The 18,634-nt window shown below is 35.4% G+C and overlaps 1 protein-coding gene across 1 annotated transcript; it reads right to left on the bottom strand.

The window, feature by feature from the left end:
* Nucleotides 1-2,150: 2,150 nt before the first annotated feature.
* On the bottom strand, nucleotides 2,151-2,943 carry LOC106791973. Its single transcript, XM_014758034.1, has 3 exons — nucleotides 2,745-2,943; nucleotides 2,281-2,635; nucleotides 2,151-2,202 (listed from the first exon to the last, which is right to left on the bottom strand). Exons 1-3 carry the CDS (start codon nucleotides 2,941-2,943, stop codon nucleotides 2,151-2,153), a joined length of 606 nt encoding a protein of 201 aa, XP_014613520.1.
* Between the last annotated feature and the right edge of the window lie 15,691 nt (nucleotides 2,944-18,634).

The following is an 18,634-nucleotide window of genomic DNA, read 5'->3' as shown; positions in this document are numbered from 1 at the left end:
CGATGGCAGCCAGTAAACAGCTACAATTCCTTACAGGTAATTGGCACAAGCCCACACACCTTACGCCAGCCTCTCGCTTTTAGTACGCAACGCACCGTTCCCCAAATTCGCACACGCACGCTAAACTTAACAGAACAATGCCAATATGGCGAAACTCTCTTTTCCAAAACGAACCTTTTCTAAGCTATCCAGATTTTAAGAGACTACGTGCACATTCGAGCACAGGGCACAACACACCTTATCTCCTCCACGTACATCAAGGTGCTCCTGCATGCATCTCGAATGTACTTGTGCGCCTTCGCCACTCCACTAACGCCACCGCTACAAAACCTTTTTAGCGCGCAATAAAAACCGGATTTAATGCCTTAAATTCAATTCATTAAATGCCAAAATTGAACAAATTCGGTTAAAAAGGAGACAAATTGCTTAGCTTACTTGTAAATAATCTAAACTTAGCACAGCGAAAAAACTAATATTCTACAAAACAATAATAAAACCTATCTCTCGACCTATGGATCACCGTTATGGGGTATAGCAGCGAAAAGTCACATTGCCAAGCTTGAGGCTCAATAATCCATAACTCTACGCAGAATTGTGAATGCTTCACCGTACGTCCGTAACGAAAAGATAAGGAAGGACTTAAATATTCCCACGATAGAAGAAGAAATAACAAAGACAACCTGCAGATACAAAAGAAGAATTAATACGCACATAATCCCGCTAGCAAATGATAACTAAAACAAATATCCCCCCCCCCCTAAAAGGTTCCAAAGAATCTACCCAAGAGACCTAGTAAAAAATAAAATCAAAATGAAATAAATGACAATAGCGATGTTATCTCATTAGAGAAATCGTTTACGTGCTACCTTTTTTCACTTATATAACAATTTACCAAATATCTACGGACAAATTGTTAAGATGTATGGTATTATTAAAAAAAAAACTTGCGATCTTTGAATCCAACATAGTTTTTATGATATCCGTTATATTTCATCTAACTTTGTATTTATGATAAAAAAAGGAAAAAGTTTGATATTTGAAGGGCTTCTAGTACTCACCGAATCGAGTAAGAAATGTCGTATAACATGTATTTAAAATCACAACTCTATTCATGTAAATTCAATTTTATTATTTATAAACAATTGATATCGTAAGCTAGTCTCTGGGTAACATATTGAAGGTAAACAAAGGAGTTCCTTCTGAGATGTACTATTTCAAGAAATATTTTAAAGTGTACGGTAATCCATGATTTTTAAATATCAGAAATGTATAACAATAGGAAGAAAACATATCGAATATCTATGATTTGAAAGTATTAGGCCGTCAGATAAAAAGGCATCAACATTTTTGGTCCTTCGAGCCGGATAGGGAGCTTCCTCCCCACTCTTCGTCCGGCGTCTATTGTGCATACAGTCTTCTTCAACGGAGGAGAAAGAGGCAACGGAAGACTTCCGATCGAGCAACAAAGGAGGTATTGCGTCATCGCTACAAGCCGAGAAGTTTCTATTGTTCCGGTGCGTGAGTACCCTGCACGGGACACTTTATTCAGAGGATTTACGTCAGTTTTGTAATTTCTGTTGCTTGATCATTCTTCGAAGTCGTATTTTTCCCCCTCTTTTCTCTTCTTAACCCTTCTTTGCATGATTTTTTCTTTTTTTTTTAAAAAAATCAGGGTGATGTAATTAATGCTCTAGATTAAAGAAAAAATATTTAAAAAAATCCTAGTGTAAATAAAAATATGTATTATGTAAAAAACAATATGATGGAAATTTACATCATCATGCATTGTCACATATTTAGCTCAGTACTAAATAAATAAAAAAATATAGTTTACTCAATCTTCTTTATTCTTTATGATAATTTAAAAAACAATTATTATTCTTATTTAAGCACAAATTGACGCCACATTTATTACACGAAATTGTGGAATAGTCTTTACATTTGGGAAATTTGCCCCGGAGTGACCCACCTACTTTTGGCTAATGTTCAGCACCATCTTTTCTTATGTCTTTTGGAGGTGGTGGAGCTGGAGAAACTTTTCTTTTTTTTTATTGTAATTCTTCTTTTAGTACACTGGTACTACGACGCCCTCTTTTAGCTTCTTTGGTGGTTCCTCTGTTGCATAGCACAAAGGCTAATTCATTTCTGAATTAGCCCATTGTAAGCAGACTATTTTTAGGTTCACCTCTTTCTTGAGCATTTCTTTTATAAACAATCCAAGAGTTTATAATAGCTAGATAAAATAGATGAAAATAAATACGCAAATACCACTTTTTAGACCTCATTTTTATATGATTTCTGCCCAAAAAGCTATCCATGAGATCTACTCCTCCCATATGTTTATTGTACTGATGGACAATAAACGGGCAAGTAATATCAATTTTTCCTTTTGTTATCCTGTCAAATCTATTGACTTTAGTTACAGGCAATGCTTCAGAATAAGAAGATAACAGGGTTACTATCTTATTATCTTTCCAAGCAACACAACTCAAATCTATACCATCATGCACAGACACTCTTTTCTCAAAACTACCTCTAAGCACAGATTTTTTCATGAAATTTTTCTTCTCTGGAAGTTTATTATTTGGTATCCTGTTTTGTTGCACAGTTCCCACTGTGTGAATTCCTGATTTAGCTAAAAAAATACCAATGGCAAAGAGGTATAAAAATGATCAAAGTATATGATGTGGTTTTGCTTTCTTGGCACTCCTCGAAGCAAACGAACTACAACATTTCTGTTGCACCAAGATCTGGTTCATCTGGGAGTTTCTCTGTATTCTCTTGTCCAGAATATACCTCAAACTTGTGGGCATATCCCATCAAATCACAGAGAACATATAATTTGAAGCCCCATTTATGGGGCTTCTTAGGCAGATACTGTTTTAAAAAATGCCCTATTTTAGTAGAACACATCTGTTCATCCACAGAAAGTCCTTGATTCATTAGCACTGTGGCAAACCTCTCATTAAAATGCTTGATAACAGGGCGGATTTTATAAAGCCTAAAAGTAAGTAGTGAAGTTACTGCATRGTGATGTAAATTTCAATCACATAATTTTGAGAAATTTATTCACAGTGTTTTGATATAAATTGTACATAAATAACAAAAACATGAAAACGAACCTTTTTTTTACTCATTTTCATTTTTATTGTATTTTATATCTCCGTTTATTTCCAAAAAACAATTTAAAATCTCGCTCCTTTCTTCCAGTCACAACAAACAGCAGAATGACAAGTTCTAGGCCTGGTAATYCACAGTGACGTTTGCTATTTTTTGACAACTGCGTTTTGTTGTACGCAATAGTAGCTTAAAAAGYTGCCAGCAACAACAAATATACAGTACAAGGGTTTTGAGTACCTTTTTTTGTTGACTAAATATTATGATTGAAATTTCCATCATCATGCAAAGAAGGGTTAATTTCGCCTTTTGTCGTGAAAATGCCTCGTTCGAGTAGTGCACGTGGTGATGTCGAGCGCGTTGTACGGAGATTCGAATATATAAGGAAAGAATTCGTGAAGTTTCAAAAAGCATTAAGCGAGATAGATCGTACCAGCCCGCGCGATGTAGTGAAAGTAAAAATTAGAATTTCCAAAATCGATAAGGATGTGGCAATATTAAAGGAGATGGTAGAAAAAACTTCCGGTGAAGCGATGGAAACGCTGGTTGACAAAATTCATAATCATGTTGAGTCAGTCATCGATGCTAAGGCGGAAGCGGAATTGATTATTAATAGAGCTGAATCGGTAGCCACCCAAGATACAAATTCGCCTACCGCGACTCTGCTGTCTCCGGTTAGCACTACGGTTAGCAGTCCGTCCGTAGATAGTATTTACAGAATACCGGCGGTGCAATCACCTCGATTTGACGGGCAGCATGAGGAATAGCCGAGGACACGTTTCAATCTGTGATAGGAAATAATTCCGTACTTCGGGATATACAAAAGTTTGCATATTTAAAATCATGCTTATCGGGACCGGCCGCAGAGAAAATAAGAGTTCTGGAAATTACCGCGGATAATTATCCGATTGCGGGGAGGACTTTAGTCAATTGCTATGACAATCCGTTAATATTGATAAATAAGCACGTGCGAGCTATTTTGGAGGGGCCCCTGATAAACAGTGAATTTCCCTCGTCTTTAATTGCCGCGTCCGATGCGCTAAATACAAATTATAGGGCATTAGTTGCGACCAAAAAAGTGTTTGTCGATCAATTGGCCAGTACCGCACATCTTTTGCGAGAGGATCCAGCAACACGTCTTCAATGGGAACAGCGGTGCTCCCGAGATGTTTTACCGACGGTAGACAAGTTTGTGGTATTTTTACGCGATACGCGAAATGCGCTAGTAAGCGCCACGCCGGCAGAAAAGCCGAGGAGGATTGACAATAGCAGAAGGAACACGCCGTTTGGACCTGAGAGAAATTTTCGTTTAAGGAAATCGATGCGTGACGAGCTGCGTTGTAATTCTCAGCGAAATTGGCCGCGAAGTACTGACCAAAGATAAGTTCAAGTTTATTTCTTGAGTGCGACCATCTCGTGTGGCATATGCCGAGAGAAGCAATCATCCATCGGAGTGTGAGCTGTTACGGAGGGCCGAGYCTGAGGAGCGCAAGAGAATCGTGGTTAACGCCAATTTGTGCTTGAATTGTTTTCAAGCTGATTATAAGTTTGCACATGTATTAAGAAAGGCTGCTGCAAAAAAGTGCAAAGGCAGGCATTATGAGTTGTTACATGTGAAAGAGGCCGTTGCAGAAGGTTAAACGGTGTGCATCACGAGTTTGCGTATCCAGACGGTATCGGAAGTGCATGTTGCACATGTAAAGCTCAATCRCTCGCGTGCACTTGCGCTGCTGCGGCAGTGGTGCATTTGCTAGATCTTGATGGCAGACCACACGGGTGTCTTGTACTATTGGATTCGGGTTCCGAAGCGCATTTTTTAATGATTTATTGTCGGGAATTTTGTACGAATATTCAAGCAAGTCATGGACGTACCAATATTTACTTTGAAATCGCGAGCAGRAAATTGCGGTAGAATTGAAAGTTTTATTATCACCAGCTGTAACGAATCGGTTACCCTCGCAACGAATTCCGCGAGAAAAATTAGTTATGCCGACAGTGATCCAATTGATAGATCCCGACTTTCTTGAACCCGTGAATATGGCTGCGATTCTCGGTGTCGAGATTTTTACATTACTATGACGCTCAGGTCAGAGCATTGGATTGAATAAGAGTTAAATGGCACAAGGAACTGTGTTAAGATATGGCTCGTTATGAAAACAGGAGCCTCGCGTAGTTCGTGGAACGTTAATTGCCACCCAGCTACAGTAGAATTGAATTGATAATTGGAGAAATTTTGGAAGATTGAAGAAGTAACTAAGACTAGTATTAATTCGCACGAGTAAAATTTGTGCGAAGCGCACTATAGAAGCAACACGCGACGGAATGATACAGGCAGATATATAGTGAGACTGCCATTCAAGGAAGAGAATCGGTTAGGCGATTCGTACGCGAGTGCGTTGCGAAGATTACACGCGTTGCGAAGATTACACGTGTTAGAGCGATCATTATTGCGCAAGCCAGGGATTAGAAATGAGTGCATTAAATTCTTATCCGAATATGATGAACTAGGTCACATGACAAGGATAGAAGGGGGACCCCACGAAGATAGATTCTATTTACTGCATCATGCTGTATTAAAGCATACTAATCTTACGACCAAATTGCGAGTAGTGTTCGACGCGTCGACAAAAACAAGCAACGGGAAATCTTTGAATAACGTATTAATGATTGGTCCAACGATACAGGAGGATCTGTTTACACTTTTATTAAGATCTAGATCACGCGCTATCGCTATTACCGCGGACATCGCGAAGATGTATCGGCAGATAATAATGAATCCGCGCGATCGCAAATACCAAACTATACTTTGGCGTCGACAGGAAAGTGAGCCCGTGTAAGCATATAGATTAAATACAGYAACTTATGGAACCGCCTCTGCGTCGTTCTTAGCAGAGATACGCTCGACAAAGCAGTGTCTTTGTTTTTGGTGGTAGCCACGGTAGCGCTAAGATGCTTGTAAGGGCGCCTTCTTTCTTTTAGATTCAGCTCTCCCACCACATTTATTATGCCTATCACATGTATCGACAACCACGTCGTCCTCGGGCTTTTCGGTGATTGGTCCGGCATTGCATCCCGTTTTTGTATAAAGCCCAGCGCGTTCTCGCCCGTATCATCACTCGTGATTCGTCACTCGGGATTCATCGCTCGAGATTCATCTAACTTAGAAAGCTGAGACTTGCGAGAACTACTTCGAGGAGAATTATTGTATTGCGCAATACTATATCATTTAAGTTCGGCCAGCGTCAAGGGACAAATGCGGTCCTGCACGTGGCCAAAATTATTCTGATTTGTACGGATTCTTCTTCAACGTTTTAACATGGGTTTTTATTCCGAACGTCTTTTCCCTGACGAGCCAAATAAAGCGTACTTTTTAGTACTGACTGGGCTCAAATATATTAGTTATTGGTGTTTTATTTTCCTATCCTCCTTCCTATTAATAAACAATCTCGATATCACCCGTGAGGGCATTTTCGATTCACTGTACAATGCACTGAAGTACCGATTAAGGCATCGGTCGCAACAACAATTATTATGTTATAAGAAAACAGAAATGCATTTTTATTCATCTTCATGTAAAAAAACTTGTACGAAAAAAATTGAAATTTTGTCATGTGGCACGCTTGCATAAGTAATATCGGAAAAGAAAAGAAAAATAATTTTCTCACGAATATTTAAACGGTAACAACACGCGTGAGAAGCATGGAATTAGGAATTATGTATTTTAAGAATTTATCCATGTGCGTAGAATTTCGATGCAAGACTCAAACAATTCGTCAACATTTTGCACAAACCGTTCGTATTGAAGAATCAATCTAACGTACAATCCCATAACTYGATCAATATTGTTACGTGTAACAAACTTGAGAACGACAAAAAACGAAATCGGGATTGCGTTAAATCCTCGTCATTCACATCCAGCTCGAGAAGGGCTTACATTAACGAAACGATGATGGGACAAAGGAAAGCTTCGATATTGACTATCAGCGAATGGAACATCATTRAAACGAGATGTTTGTTGTGTCTAAAAGGATTTTATTTATATCGTGCTAATGGGAATATGGACAGGCGAGAAGTTTGTGTGTATCATCCCGGCGATTTGATATTTAATAATAAAGACAAGGTTAAAACTTGGACCTGTTGTAAAAATCGTGCCAGCGTTTTGGGATGCAAAACCAAGACCTCCCACATGTGGAAAAGTTTTAAGAAAAATTTTGCCAGTCCGCAATTCAATTACGTTCGTACGAAACCCAGCGAGATACAACCGAAAAATCGTATTTACGGTATATACGGTATCGATTGCGAAATAGTTACAACGCAAAACGGATTAGAATTAGCTAAAGTCAGTTTGGTCAATATACACGGACACGTTGTTTACGACGAATACGTCATACCGAGATCCGAGGTTATCGATTACAATACTAGATTCAGTGGGATAACACCTGACAAATTAGCGACAGCAACTAAAACCCTAAAAATGGTACAACAATATCTATTGGAATTCATCAAAGCCGAGACCATACTTATTGGACACGCACTTGAGAATAATCTTAAGGTTCTGCGTATGATACACTATACTTGTATTGATWCTGCGCTATTGTTAAAACATCCTGAGGATTTACCGTATAGATATAGTCTGAGAATATTATGTAAAGTACTGTTAAATAAAATCATACATAATGGTTCGCACAACTCGGTTGAAAATACTTTATCAGCGTTGGATTTAGTTCTATTTAAATTAAGAGAAGACGGATTTTAAACCACCATCTCCTCGCCCCTTATTACCCCCTTTGAGCCCCCTTCCTTTGAGTTTTATGTTATTAATGATAAGAAATGTATATTTATATGATTACTTTGTATTTACTTTTTTCTTTTTCTTCTCAATTTTCATAGGGGAATGGATAATAGATTGGCAAAGTTTATTTTATGATCGTAAGTTAGACGAACGTGGAATGACGGTAAATTTTTAAGACGCTAACAATGCGTCACCAATAATTTATCTATAAAAAAACAATTAAACGTTTAAATGGAATTCAATGAAACAAAAAAAAAAGAAACACCGCATAGATTCGTTAGTTTTTTAATATAGATTCATTTTAATTTTACTGAGAAGAACTTCCTACCAATACGTACGAAAAATTTGCTTTGTACGAAAAATTTGCTTCTTTCTTACTTTTATATAATAATTATAAAAATAATAATTAACAGTAATTATAGAAAAAAGAAWTATCGTACTAGTTTTATATTAGGACTCTTTAATCATTTAAATGTTTATTTTAAACAGAAAAAAGAAACCATTTTGTATATATGTAAATAATAATTTATACGTAACGTGCCACCATAACCATTTAAATTATTCTCTAAATTGTTATATAAATGTGTATACGATTCTCTAAGATTGTTAATAATATAAATATTTAAAATAATAGAATTTGCGTAAAATCATACGATAATGTTATAGTTATTCTAAAAGTTTCGAAAAATATAAGTTGTTATATATACTTTTTTGTTTTTTCTTTGTTTTCTTGTTCTATCTTTTATTTCATATACATTTGCTTTCGAATAATTAAATGATTTTCATAGGTAGATAAATCATAGTTTAATCGTATCTGACATAAGACGACATGTAAATATATTTATGTTTATATACATGTTTATATGATATAAATATATATTTAAAATACCAAAACTAAGAAATGTACTTAAATTGTAAAAAATCTTCATATATGCGTTTACCATATTTTTAGGACGGTAAACAATGTATAGAAAAAACATTTGTCACACATCATGCACGTTCATCAAACACAATGCACGGACACAATAAAGCCGCCGTAATTGTAATGCGTTGTTTTTTTAAATTGTATTTTAAAAATTTTTTTTTTCATTATCTTTTTTTATATTGATAAGTATATATTAAAAAAAAATAAATATAGGCTAGAAATATTACAAAAGTCGCTTTATACTTATACGTCAAATAAACGACAAAAGATTGAAATAATTCAACGTATTTCTATTTTTGAATTTGATTGGAATAATTTTTGTGTGTTTAATTTTTGCAATAGTGAAAAATTCTTATTCTTCTTTTTCTTTTAATACGACGAACAATGCCGCCATTTTGAATTAGCTAAAAGAAACTATTTAAATCATTTACCAAATTTGGTTGCATAAACTAACATAAAGCGACTTTTGTAAAAGAACAAGAAAATCAGCGCTTAACGTTGTAATATGAAAATTCAATAAAAAAAAAACACATTTGGTAAAGTAATTATAAAATAAAAATTTATGCGTAAATTATATATATCTGTAGTTTAGTTTTCTTTGTTCTCCTCTGTGATATTATTATATATTTTCTGTTTGATCTCCAAGTTTTAATCTTGTATTAACTGGAATTTTATATATTATATGCAGTCCAGTTAAAAGATCAGATTAAAGTTTTTTTTTGTAAATAACAGTGACATTTACAAATTTCTCTTCGAAAATTTTTATTTTTATCGACACTATTCTTTGTGCTCTTTTCACACCAATAATCGTCCYCAGATTTGCTCCTTGCACGCTATTTCATTTTTTTTTTCAGTCTTAATAATTTTAAATTTATTATAGAAATGTTTGAACCTGAGTCATGTATTCCCATAGTTTCCACGTTGTCTGGTAATAGCACTTTGACCTTGATTAATGGTGGGATTATAAGTTTTTTTTGTTCCGTATCTGACAGTTCGGCTTCTATCTCTGCATTATTTATAGATTTATTTTGATTTTTTTCGTTGTTGGTACTTTCGTATTTTTTAAACCAACAAACATTTTCAGGATGAAAACGATTCGTTCTCCCTTTTTTTTCACAAATTTTACATTGTTRWTTATCTTGCTTTTTCTCTGGATTTTCTTTGGCGTATTTAACCGTAGTTTTAGTTTCCATTTTTCGTTRTATGTTCTAGGTTTCGTAACTCATTGAAGAGGTCTTGAGTAGCTTTTAATTTTTTCCTGTCAATTCAATCTGTTATAAAATGCAGTAATTCTGCGGCAATCAGGTCTATATGAGTTAGGTCATAAAAAGCTTTATTTATACCTAACAAAAATCTTTCTTTTTTTAAAGCAGTCGAATATTGAGCCGTTTATGTATTTATATAGTATTGCATACTAAACTGGCGACCAGCCTCTGTCTACATACGTTTCGCTAACATCGTTTTTATAAATTTTCTATCTTGCTGCTATTAAATATTTTATGAGCCTAGAACCATACCAGTCTAAAGCGGAATCTTTTAAAAATAATCTCAAAATTTCTATCTTCTCTTCTTCTTTTTGTATGTTTAGACGGCCATATTCTCTTTCAAATATTTCTATTTATTGGCTTCAATCCACATTCCTGTCCGTTAATTTTTCAATGATAAGTCTTCCCGTCACTGTCCTCAAATTATTTCGCTTTTCCTGTTGATCACCTCTAGTGTGTAACCACGACGTTGCCCCCCTATTTTCCGATTGCGACTTATTTGTGACTTCCTCTAAATATTGATCATAAAACATAATATTTTCCTCCGCATCAGTATATACTTTCCTTAGTTCTTTTTCTAGTTTAGTTCAGATTCTTTTAGATTGGTGTCTTAAATTTAGAGTGTTCTTTATTCTTTTGAATGCCTCTGTTTTTACTAATTCTGAGTGGTAATTTATAGATTGGTGTTCTTCCGGGACTCAATAGACTTCTCCTCTGTGGTGTTTCAATTAATGTTATGGCCAAAATTCTCGATTTCTGATCATTACACACTTTTATCTCAATCCTAAACCGTAKTCTGTCCATTGTTTCTATAAGCAAAATGTCGTTTTATAATACTCTTCTATCTCTTCTGGATGAATTAACAGAATTGGGTTTTACTATAAATGGAGATTTTATTCATTAAAAAAATTAATTATGAATTTGACAATTAAATTTTATTTGCAACAGTTCCTTAAACTTTAGTTGTCTTACCTGTAAACAGAGAAACGACACTTAAGCATATTTTTCTCTATGTGTTTTTTAATTCTTACGATCCTAACAATTTCTCTTTTAATTCTTATGATCTTTCTTGATTTTATCCCTATCTACTCTACCTAAGTTTCACTTCTCCCACTACCGTCCTAATTATCTTCTTTTGTCTTCTTTCAAAATTTTTATTTGCTTAACGACAAATCACGCGGCACAATCAAAATGGGTCCGTAAAGGTCTTTATTACTTAATACAGACATACATATTTATTTGTAAGGCTTTTTATTCCACTCCCTCCAAACTCTTTTAATTAAATATAAAAAATACACACACTTACATACACACACATACACACACGCACACACACATACACACAAACACATAAACTTACATCTTACATAGTTAGATTGCAATTGTTAGTCGTAAGTCGATCGTCCAGACGAAAGGACGTTTAGGACGTTATTTTTCTAGCCGTTTAAGACGTTATTTGTTACTAGCTGTTAAGACGTTATTCCTACTTTATTAGCCTTTAAGACGTTCCGTTTGATTTTATAATTTCTTTTATTTTTAAGAAATTCCGTTTTTGTCTTACTGATAGTTCCACAACATACTCACTAACAAAATCTATAATAAACCTTTTTTTTCGCTATATCCATATCTGACCCTACAATACTAAATTTTCATGCTTTCTTAGCTCGTTAAACAGATCTATTGTTTCCTTTAATCTTCCTCTGTTTAGTTTGTTTAATATAAATTTCGATAGTCCTATTGTTATCAATACTATGAGTGTTCTTTTGTCTAGGTCTCTATTGAAATGTACTAGAAGTTTTTCCTTCTTTATGGCGTAATTAATTAATGAACCGTCTTTGTATTTAAATGTTAAAGCGTAAGTTGCATTATTCCATCCATCATCTGAAAAACTTTAAAAAAATATTTTCATCTATTCTGACCATCTAGCTGTTACCGTTAATCTTACAATTGTTGAAGAGTGCTAATCAAAACTTGGCTTATCCAAAAAAAATTTTAATACTTCCATTTTTTCTTGTTCTTCATCTATCTCGAATCCGAAACATTCTTTTTGAAAATTCTCCATCTATTGTTCAGCATTTTTGTTTGAAAACCATTCTATCTAGAATTTCTCTGCAATATTTTTCAAATTCCGTTTGCCGTTTTTATTCTACCAATCTTTCTAGTATTCCTTTAAGATTATCGTCTTGTGACGTGTTTTTTAAATCTTTTTTATCTACCTCCTGTAAATACTGCTCTCCAAACTGCAAGTTCCTATCTTCAACTGTATATACATCTTGTATTTCTTTAGTTAGTGTAATCCACATTTTTTTTGACTGATGTCTTTTTCTGAGTGTATTAACTAATTTTGTGTAATTTTTTGGTTTCTTTAATTCTTTATAGTGTCCAATATATCTCACATTTTCCGATAGTGCATACTTCTTCCCATCCTCTGTGGTAATTGAGTTTATGACAATTGTATTTGTCTTATCATCTTTTGGTGAAGCCACCACCATAAATTCGAATTATAATTTTGCCATTGTTAACGAAATTGTCGTTTTATAAGACAAATAATCTTAAATTCTATATTATGTTGAGATATTTCAGGAAAGTAAAACTCAATCAGTTGCTCTGTAACAGAGTTTTAAAAATATATTTATCAACAACATCTATTTCTAGCATCTACATCTATGTCTATTTTTACCAAAATAGAAGAGGAATAAAGCGGCAGTTTGAAATAGAAATAATAATACGAAACTATAACGGTAATCCTTTAAGTTGTTTAAGTATAAATAATTGAAATTAAAAAATAATTATTTAATAATCGTAAAAAAATGAGAAAATAGTAATAGTAATAGTAAATAGTAATAGTAATAATCGGTACGTTACTATATTCAAAGACGTACAAAAGGAATATTAGCAAAACTAGTGGTGAAAAAAGAAAACCTAAATATACGATTTGCGTGGACAGATTTTGGCAGTTAATACCTTTAAATTCGTGCTCATTGTGTAGTCTCCATGGACTTGGCCATTGAAATCATAAAGCTGCAGGAAAAAAATTTAATAGGCCACAAAATAATTGGAATTTAAATTCGATAAATTTAAATTATGTTACGACAGCGTGCTATTTCAAAATTTAATTGCAATACCACAATTATAATAATTCATTTAATTGAAATAATTTTCAATTCGCACGGAATTTGTATTGTGTCAACACAAAATATTCATTACCAATTTTCATTACGTGCATAATTAAAATATTTGAAATAAAATTAGGTATGAATAAATTATTATCTTCCCAGCTTTTATGCCATGTGGAGTGAATATGTTTGCAGTTTGTTCTTGTCTCACATTCATTCTTCTATACCTCTGCCTTATCTCTATCTCAGAACTTATTGCGTTTTCCCTTTTCCTACCTTCCTTTAATTCATACTCTTAAATTTTGCTCTTTACTGACCTTCCTCCTCTTCTTGTCCACATACCTCAACAATCTCTCTATCCTTTCGTTCTTTTTACGCTCTAGTATCTCCTCTTCCTTTAATTCTTTTCTTTTTACTTTCTAGTATCTATCTATTAGGTGTTTCAGTGTTCCAGCTTCTGTGCCGCATCTTCTTTCTTGTTGTTCTAGCCAGTATCTGTTGTTCTCCTCTATCTTTACGCACCTCGCCCTCGCTATTAACTTCTGGCTACCTCCTTCTCCCTTTTTTGTCAGATATTCTCGTCTCGCAGCCGTTCTCATCTTCGCATATTTTTGATTGTATCTAGCTTCCTTTATTTTGTTATTTTGTATCTGTCCTTGTGTCTCTCTGTCCCTCTCCTCAAAGAGCGCATTTACGTATATCTCTTGTTGTCTTAAACGCTCTTTTCCTAACTAGCCGTACCAGCTCCTTTTGAAGAAGTCCTCTCTCTCCTTACTATTTTTGGTTTTACCAATTTCCTTCTCTTTTTCCTTCAAACTCTCTTTGACCAGTTTTCTACCCTTTGCTTTCCTTACTCCCTTTTTGAATCTAAACACACGCTGTCCAGCTCCTATTCTGATCTTATCCCTCTTCGTCTCCTCAAGCATTATATACCCCAGCGTGCAATAGTCCTATCCAAAACACAAGCGGATGTACTTCTGCTGTATTCTTTCTAATTCAGCTCTTTCTGCCCAACCGAAGAGATTTGCTCCATAAAGCAATCACTTCATTAACCAGACTATCAAACATCATTAGTCTTCTTTTGAAATCGTCTCTGAATTTCCTTTCTCCAATGCCCTAGACATGTCTTACCACTACTTTTGCTCTTTTCGCTCTTTCTTTCACGTGGTTCGTCAGGTTCTCTTTCCTCTGTAAGCGCACTCCTAAATATACAAATTCTTTCACCGTTTCTATATTATGACTTTTCAATTCCCAGCCGTGTTCCTTTTTCTTCCCTCTGCCTTCCCTGAAGATAAGCATCTTCGTTTTCTCTGTGTTTATTGGGAACCCTTTTCTGTCTAGGTACCTCTCTGATCTTCTTACTATCGATCTCATTTCTTCTTCCTTGTCCGCTACCAGTACCATGTCGTCTACATATGCAAGCGACCATAATTTTTCTTTTCTTACTACCAGCCCTTCGTCTTGCCCTTTCTTCAGCACTTCTTCTAAATCCGCTATGAGTACCGTAAACATCGTTAGGCAACCCTGTCTGACGTCTTCCTCCGTACAAAATCTTCCTGTTTCTCCCTCGTTTGTTCCTATTATTATTTCCGTCTCTTCGTATATTTCTTTCGATCTCTTTCTTAGTCCTTTTCTTACGCCCTTATCCTCCATCGCTGTCCGCAGCTTCTCCCTTTTCACCTTGTCAAATGCTGCCTTTAAATCTATAAACAGCGCATAAACTTTTCCGGCTTTCTTGTTCAATTACTTTTTCACCATGTGCTACAGACGTTGTTCACCGCTCCCCTTCCACTCCGGAATCCCGCTTGCGTATCCAGCAGTATTTCCTGCTCTTCTATCTGATCCTTTATCTTTTCGTTTAGTATCGCTGAATATATTTTGTAGGCTGTATCCAGTAGCGTTATGCCTCTATAGTTTCACACCTCTCCTACCTCCCCTTTTTTGAATATAGGTACTACAATACCCTTTCTTCACTCGCTTGGGAAGCCTTCGCCCTTCCGTACTCTTTTTAGGATTTTTTTTTACTTTTCCCGTGTGGTTCCTTCGCAGAACTTCCACGCATCGCTCGGGATACTGTCTTAGCCCGCTACCTTCTTCTTCTTCAGCATCGTTAGTTGTCGTTCGATTTCACCGTCCTTCAGGTCCTCCTCATCTCCTTTCTCGTTCAGGTGTTTTCTTTTTATTGTTTTTGTTCCTTCCGTTCACAGAAGTGTCTCTTCCTCTCCTCGTTCGTTATTTTCTCTTCTAACGATACGCTCTTTTTCCTTCCCTTATTAATATACTTCCAAAACTCCGCTTCCGTTTTCGCAATCCTTATTTATTCCATTTCTTTTGTCTCTTTGCATAGATTATTTAGTTCGGCTTTTTCTTCTAAATACTTCTTTTTGTCTATGACGCCTCTCTTCCACCTTTTATAGAGTTTCTTCACTTTCCGTTTCTTTCTTGTACATTCTCTGTCCCATCAGAACCTCTCTCCTATTTCTCTTTTCTTTTGTTTAATTATTTCTCTTGTTATGCATCTTCTTATTTCTTCTTGCAATTCTTTCTAGCTGTTATCTAGCCTGTTTTTGGTGAATTATTTGGTTCTAGTACATTCCTTAAATTCTATTATCTTCTCTTTGCTCCATTTTATAATCCCCCTCGTGGTTACTCTCTTTTCTTTCTTCTTTCTATATGATTCCGCTATTTCAAACTACACTCTCCAAGGGAAGTGGTCCGATTCCGTCCTTTCCACGACTTTGAATCTCTTTATCTTGCTCAGTCCTGCCGTGTTCAGTAAGACGTAGTTGATCTCTATTGCATTCCTGCTCCCACGTAGGTACATTCTCCTGCCTCGTCGCCCTCTACGTTACCATTCGCGATATGCCAGCATTTTTCCTCTTTTAGTCTTAGCAGTTATTCGCTTTCCGCGTTTTTTGTACCGTCCTTCTTCCTGTTCACCGTCGTATATTTCTTCTTCCGTTTGATCCTAACGTTGAAGCTCCCCCTATTAGGAGTATTTCTCTTTCTTCTTACTCCAATATTATTCTGTTCAGTTTTTCTCCAGTTTCCTTCATTTCTTTTCTGTTGTATACTGTCAGTACGGTCCACGTGTTGTTCTCTATTCTCATTTTCCTCTCCACTACTCCTTCTACCACTATCGTCTTCCAAGTTTTCCTTATTCCTGTGATGATCCTACCCTTCGCTCTGCCTCTTTTCTTCTCTTTTTTCGCGTATTGGCCACTTAACTCGTATTCCTTTGGTTGCCTGTTCTTGATTTTTTCCAGCCTTCTTCCCAATTAAAAATTAAGTACATCATTTTAATTCCGTCAAATTTTGTTCAAAAATTTAAATTACATACCTAATTTTAATTCTCGCATTACATTCGGGGCATTCAATCATGTACATATTTTTAATTCGAGTATTAATTTTTTTTGGTACATTTTTTAAATTTATGTATAAATTGATATTAGTGTTGTTATTGTTACAATAATGTTCTTTTTTCTGTAGAATATAATGAAGGCAAAGTTAGTCGCGAACAGTGCAAATGTCAAGTGATTTTGGTATTTCTGAAATTGCAAAGAAAATAAATGGTCTTATTTTTCCAGGTATACAAGGTGATTTGTTTTTCAAATGAAAATTATGTTTAGCTCAAGGGTGAGTCGAACATTTTGCGAAAAAAAAGATGAGACGGAGTTTTTATGAAACACAAAATCTAATTACTTATCTACATCGTCTTCCTGCTCATTTTCGTCAAATTCCTCATAATTAAAATCATCAGAGTCCAGTTTTGCGGCAATATCGAGGAATTCATTTCTTGGGATATCCTCGTCATCCTCGTCTCTTTCTTCTGCTGGAATCTCTGCTGAATCCTCGACTGTGCTCATTAAAAAGTTGGAGCACGATTGTCCTCCAGAGTATTTGTACAGTTGAGTGCAAAGCAGCCCAGTTTTTCGGCAGCTGCACCGTAACATTTTGCAGTCTTCCATGCGCGCACATAGTACCTGAAACATAGACATGTAGGGAAAATGATTAAGAATTTTCGTACGCAAAGAATGTATATGATTTATCATATAGTTCGTTCCAAATTCGCGAAACATTAATCGATCGGTGTAGTCTAAAACTTCGTGAATTTTTCGAAAAATCATTGAGTCGTTCAAATTTTGGCAAATCTCCAAATATTGTACTAATTTTTGTTTTTTTCTTTAAATCAAAGGTAACGTTGGTGTTAAATTTACAAGAGAAACGCTAGATGGTAAGCATTTTACAAAATTATGGAATTTTTAATTTTTAGGAAATAACTCATTCGGTTTGTTTTATCATTAAATTATTAATTCTATTCAAATTTTTTCGAGAACTTACTATTTTCAAAAAATTATAGGGCGCTTAACTTTGAAAATTCATAACAGGAATCATTATTGTGGTAGTTCGCTTTCAGCCCTAATCCCATGCGTCCAAGTTGTTTCCTAACCACGATTGCACCCGATAGAATTTACGATTCACGTGTTCTCGCAGGACGAGTTTTTTTGGCGGTAAAGCCGCCAATCGAGTTTCCACGTCGGTGTGCACATCCAGTGATTCAAATTTTTCGTACCAAATATCACTGAGCGACTGATTCGGATTTTTGAAGCTATATAAATGTGTAATTATTTGTTCTGCACATTCACACAGACTTTCCATTGTACTCACAGCGTTTTAGAACATTTTACAGCAGTCTGCAGATGATTGTTTTTTTGCAGAATGGAGATGATTCTCTTCTTTCCTTTGTCGTGCATGGAACTCGTCGTGTCACATCCTGCCAAGGCGTGGGCAAATAAAATATACGGCTTCAGATGTATGTGGTCTTCTGTATAATACAAAGTATTTTTTTTACCATTTAGCGTGATTTTTATAAAAATACAGACGACTGGAGTTTGATAAACCGATTAATAAAACCAGCAGGTTGGTGTCATTACCGATAACTGCCACTTTGCGGCCCATATTTTGCTTAAGTTCTATCGCTGTCTTCGTTTATAAGCGCATCCGCATCTTCTTGTACAAATTTCACGTTGAGAACGTGTCTACGTAAATATTCCGGCTGCATCTGCACCAGATTCATTTTTTTCTTCACATTCGACAAAAATCTCTTTTGGCTCAAAGTGACGAGTGTGCTGTCGCTGAACTCGATATCCGATGCCATATTTCAATGACGTCGGCGGCATCTCTCGTACGATTTTATTCCAATATACTCGTCGGAGTGTTCATCAAAGACGACCGAAGAGTTTTTTTCGTATTTGGTGATTATGTGCGAGTGGTATAATTAGCAAATTACTTGAAACGATGCTCCATGTGGCCAGCAAACGTTGTGCAGGAGGAATCCGCAATCAATAATAAAGGTCATGATATGGCTCGCTCTATACTCTGTGACGCTATCGTTGCAGCTGATATTTTTTAGGAATTT

The sequence above is a fragment of the Polistes canadensis genome, unplaced genomic scaffold (genome assembly GCF_001313835.1).
Source record: "Polistes canadensis isolate GaletaPanama2010 unplaced genomic scaffold, ASM131383v1 scaffold_362, whole genome shotgun sequence".
Classification (NCBI taxonomy): Eukaryota; Metazoa; Arthropoda; class Insecta; order Hymenoptera; family Vespidae; genus Polistes; species Polistes canadensis.
The sequence above is the reverse complement of the archived record's forward strand: the minus strand, read 5'-3'. Positions and strand labels throughout refer to the sequence as shown.

What these genes read in the sequence shown, in the direction of transcription:
- LOC106791973 (XM_014758034.1), bottom strand. Translation starts at nt 2,943, where the DNA reads ATGAATCAAGGACTTTCTGTGGATGAACAGATGTGTTCTACTAAAATA. An exon ending in CCCAGATGAACCAGATCTTG is followed by an intron (nt 2,636 to 2,744) that starts GTGCAACAGAAA and finishes GTATTTTTTTAG; the next exon opens with CTAAATCAGGAATTCACACA. An exon ending in AGAAATCATATAAAAATGAG is followed by an intron (nt 2,203 to 2,280) that starts GTCTAAAAAGTG and finishes TGTTTATAAAAG; the next exon opens with AAATGCTCAAGAAAGAGGTG.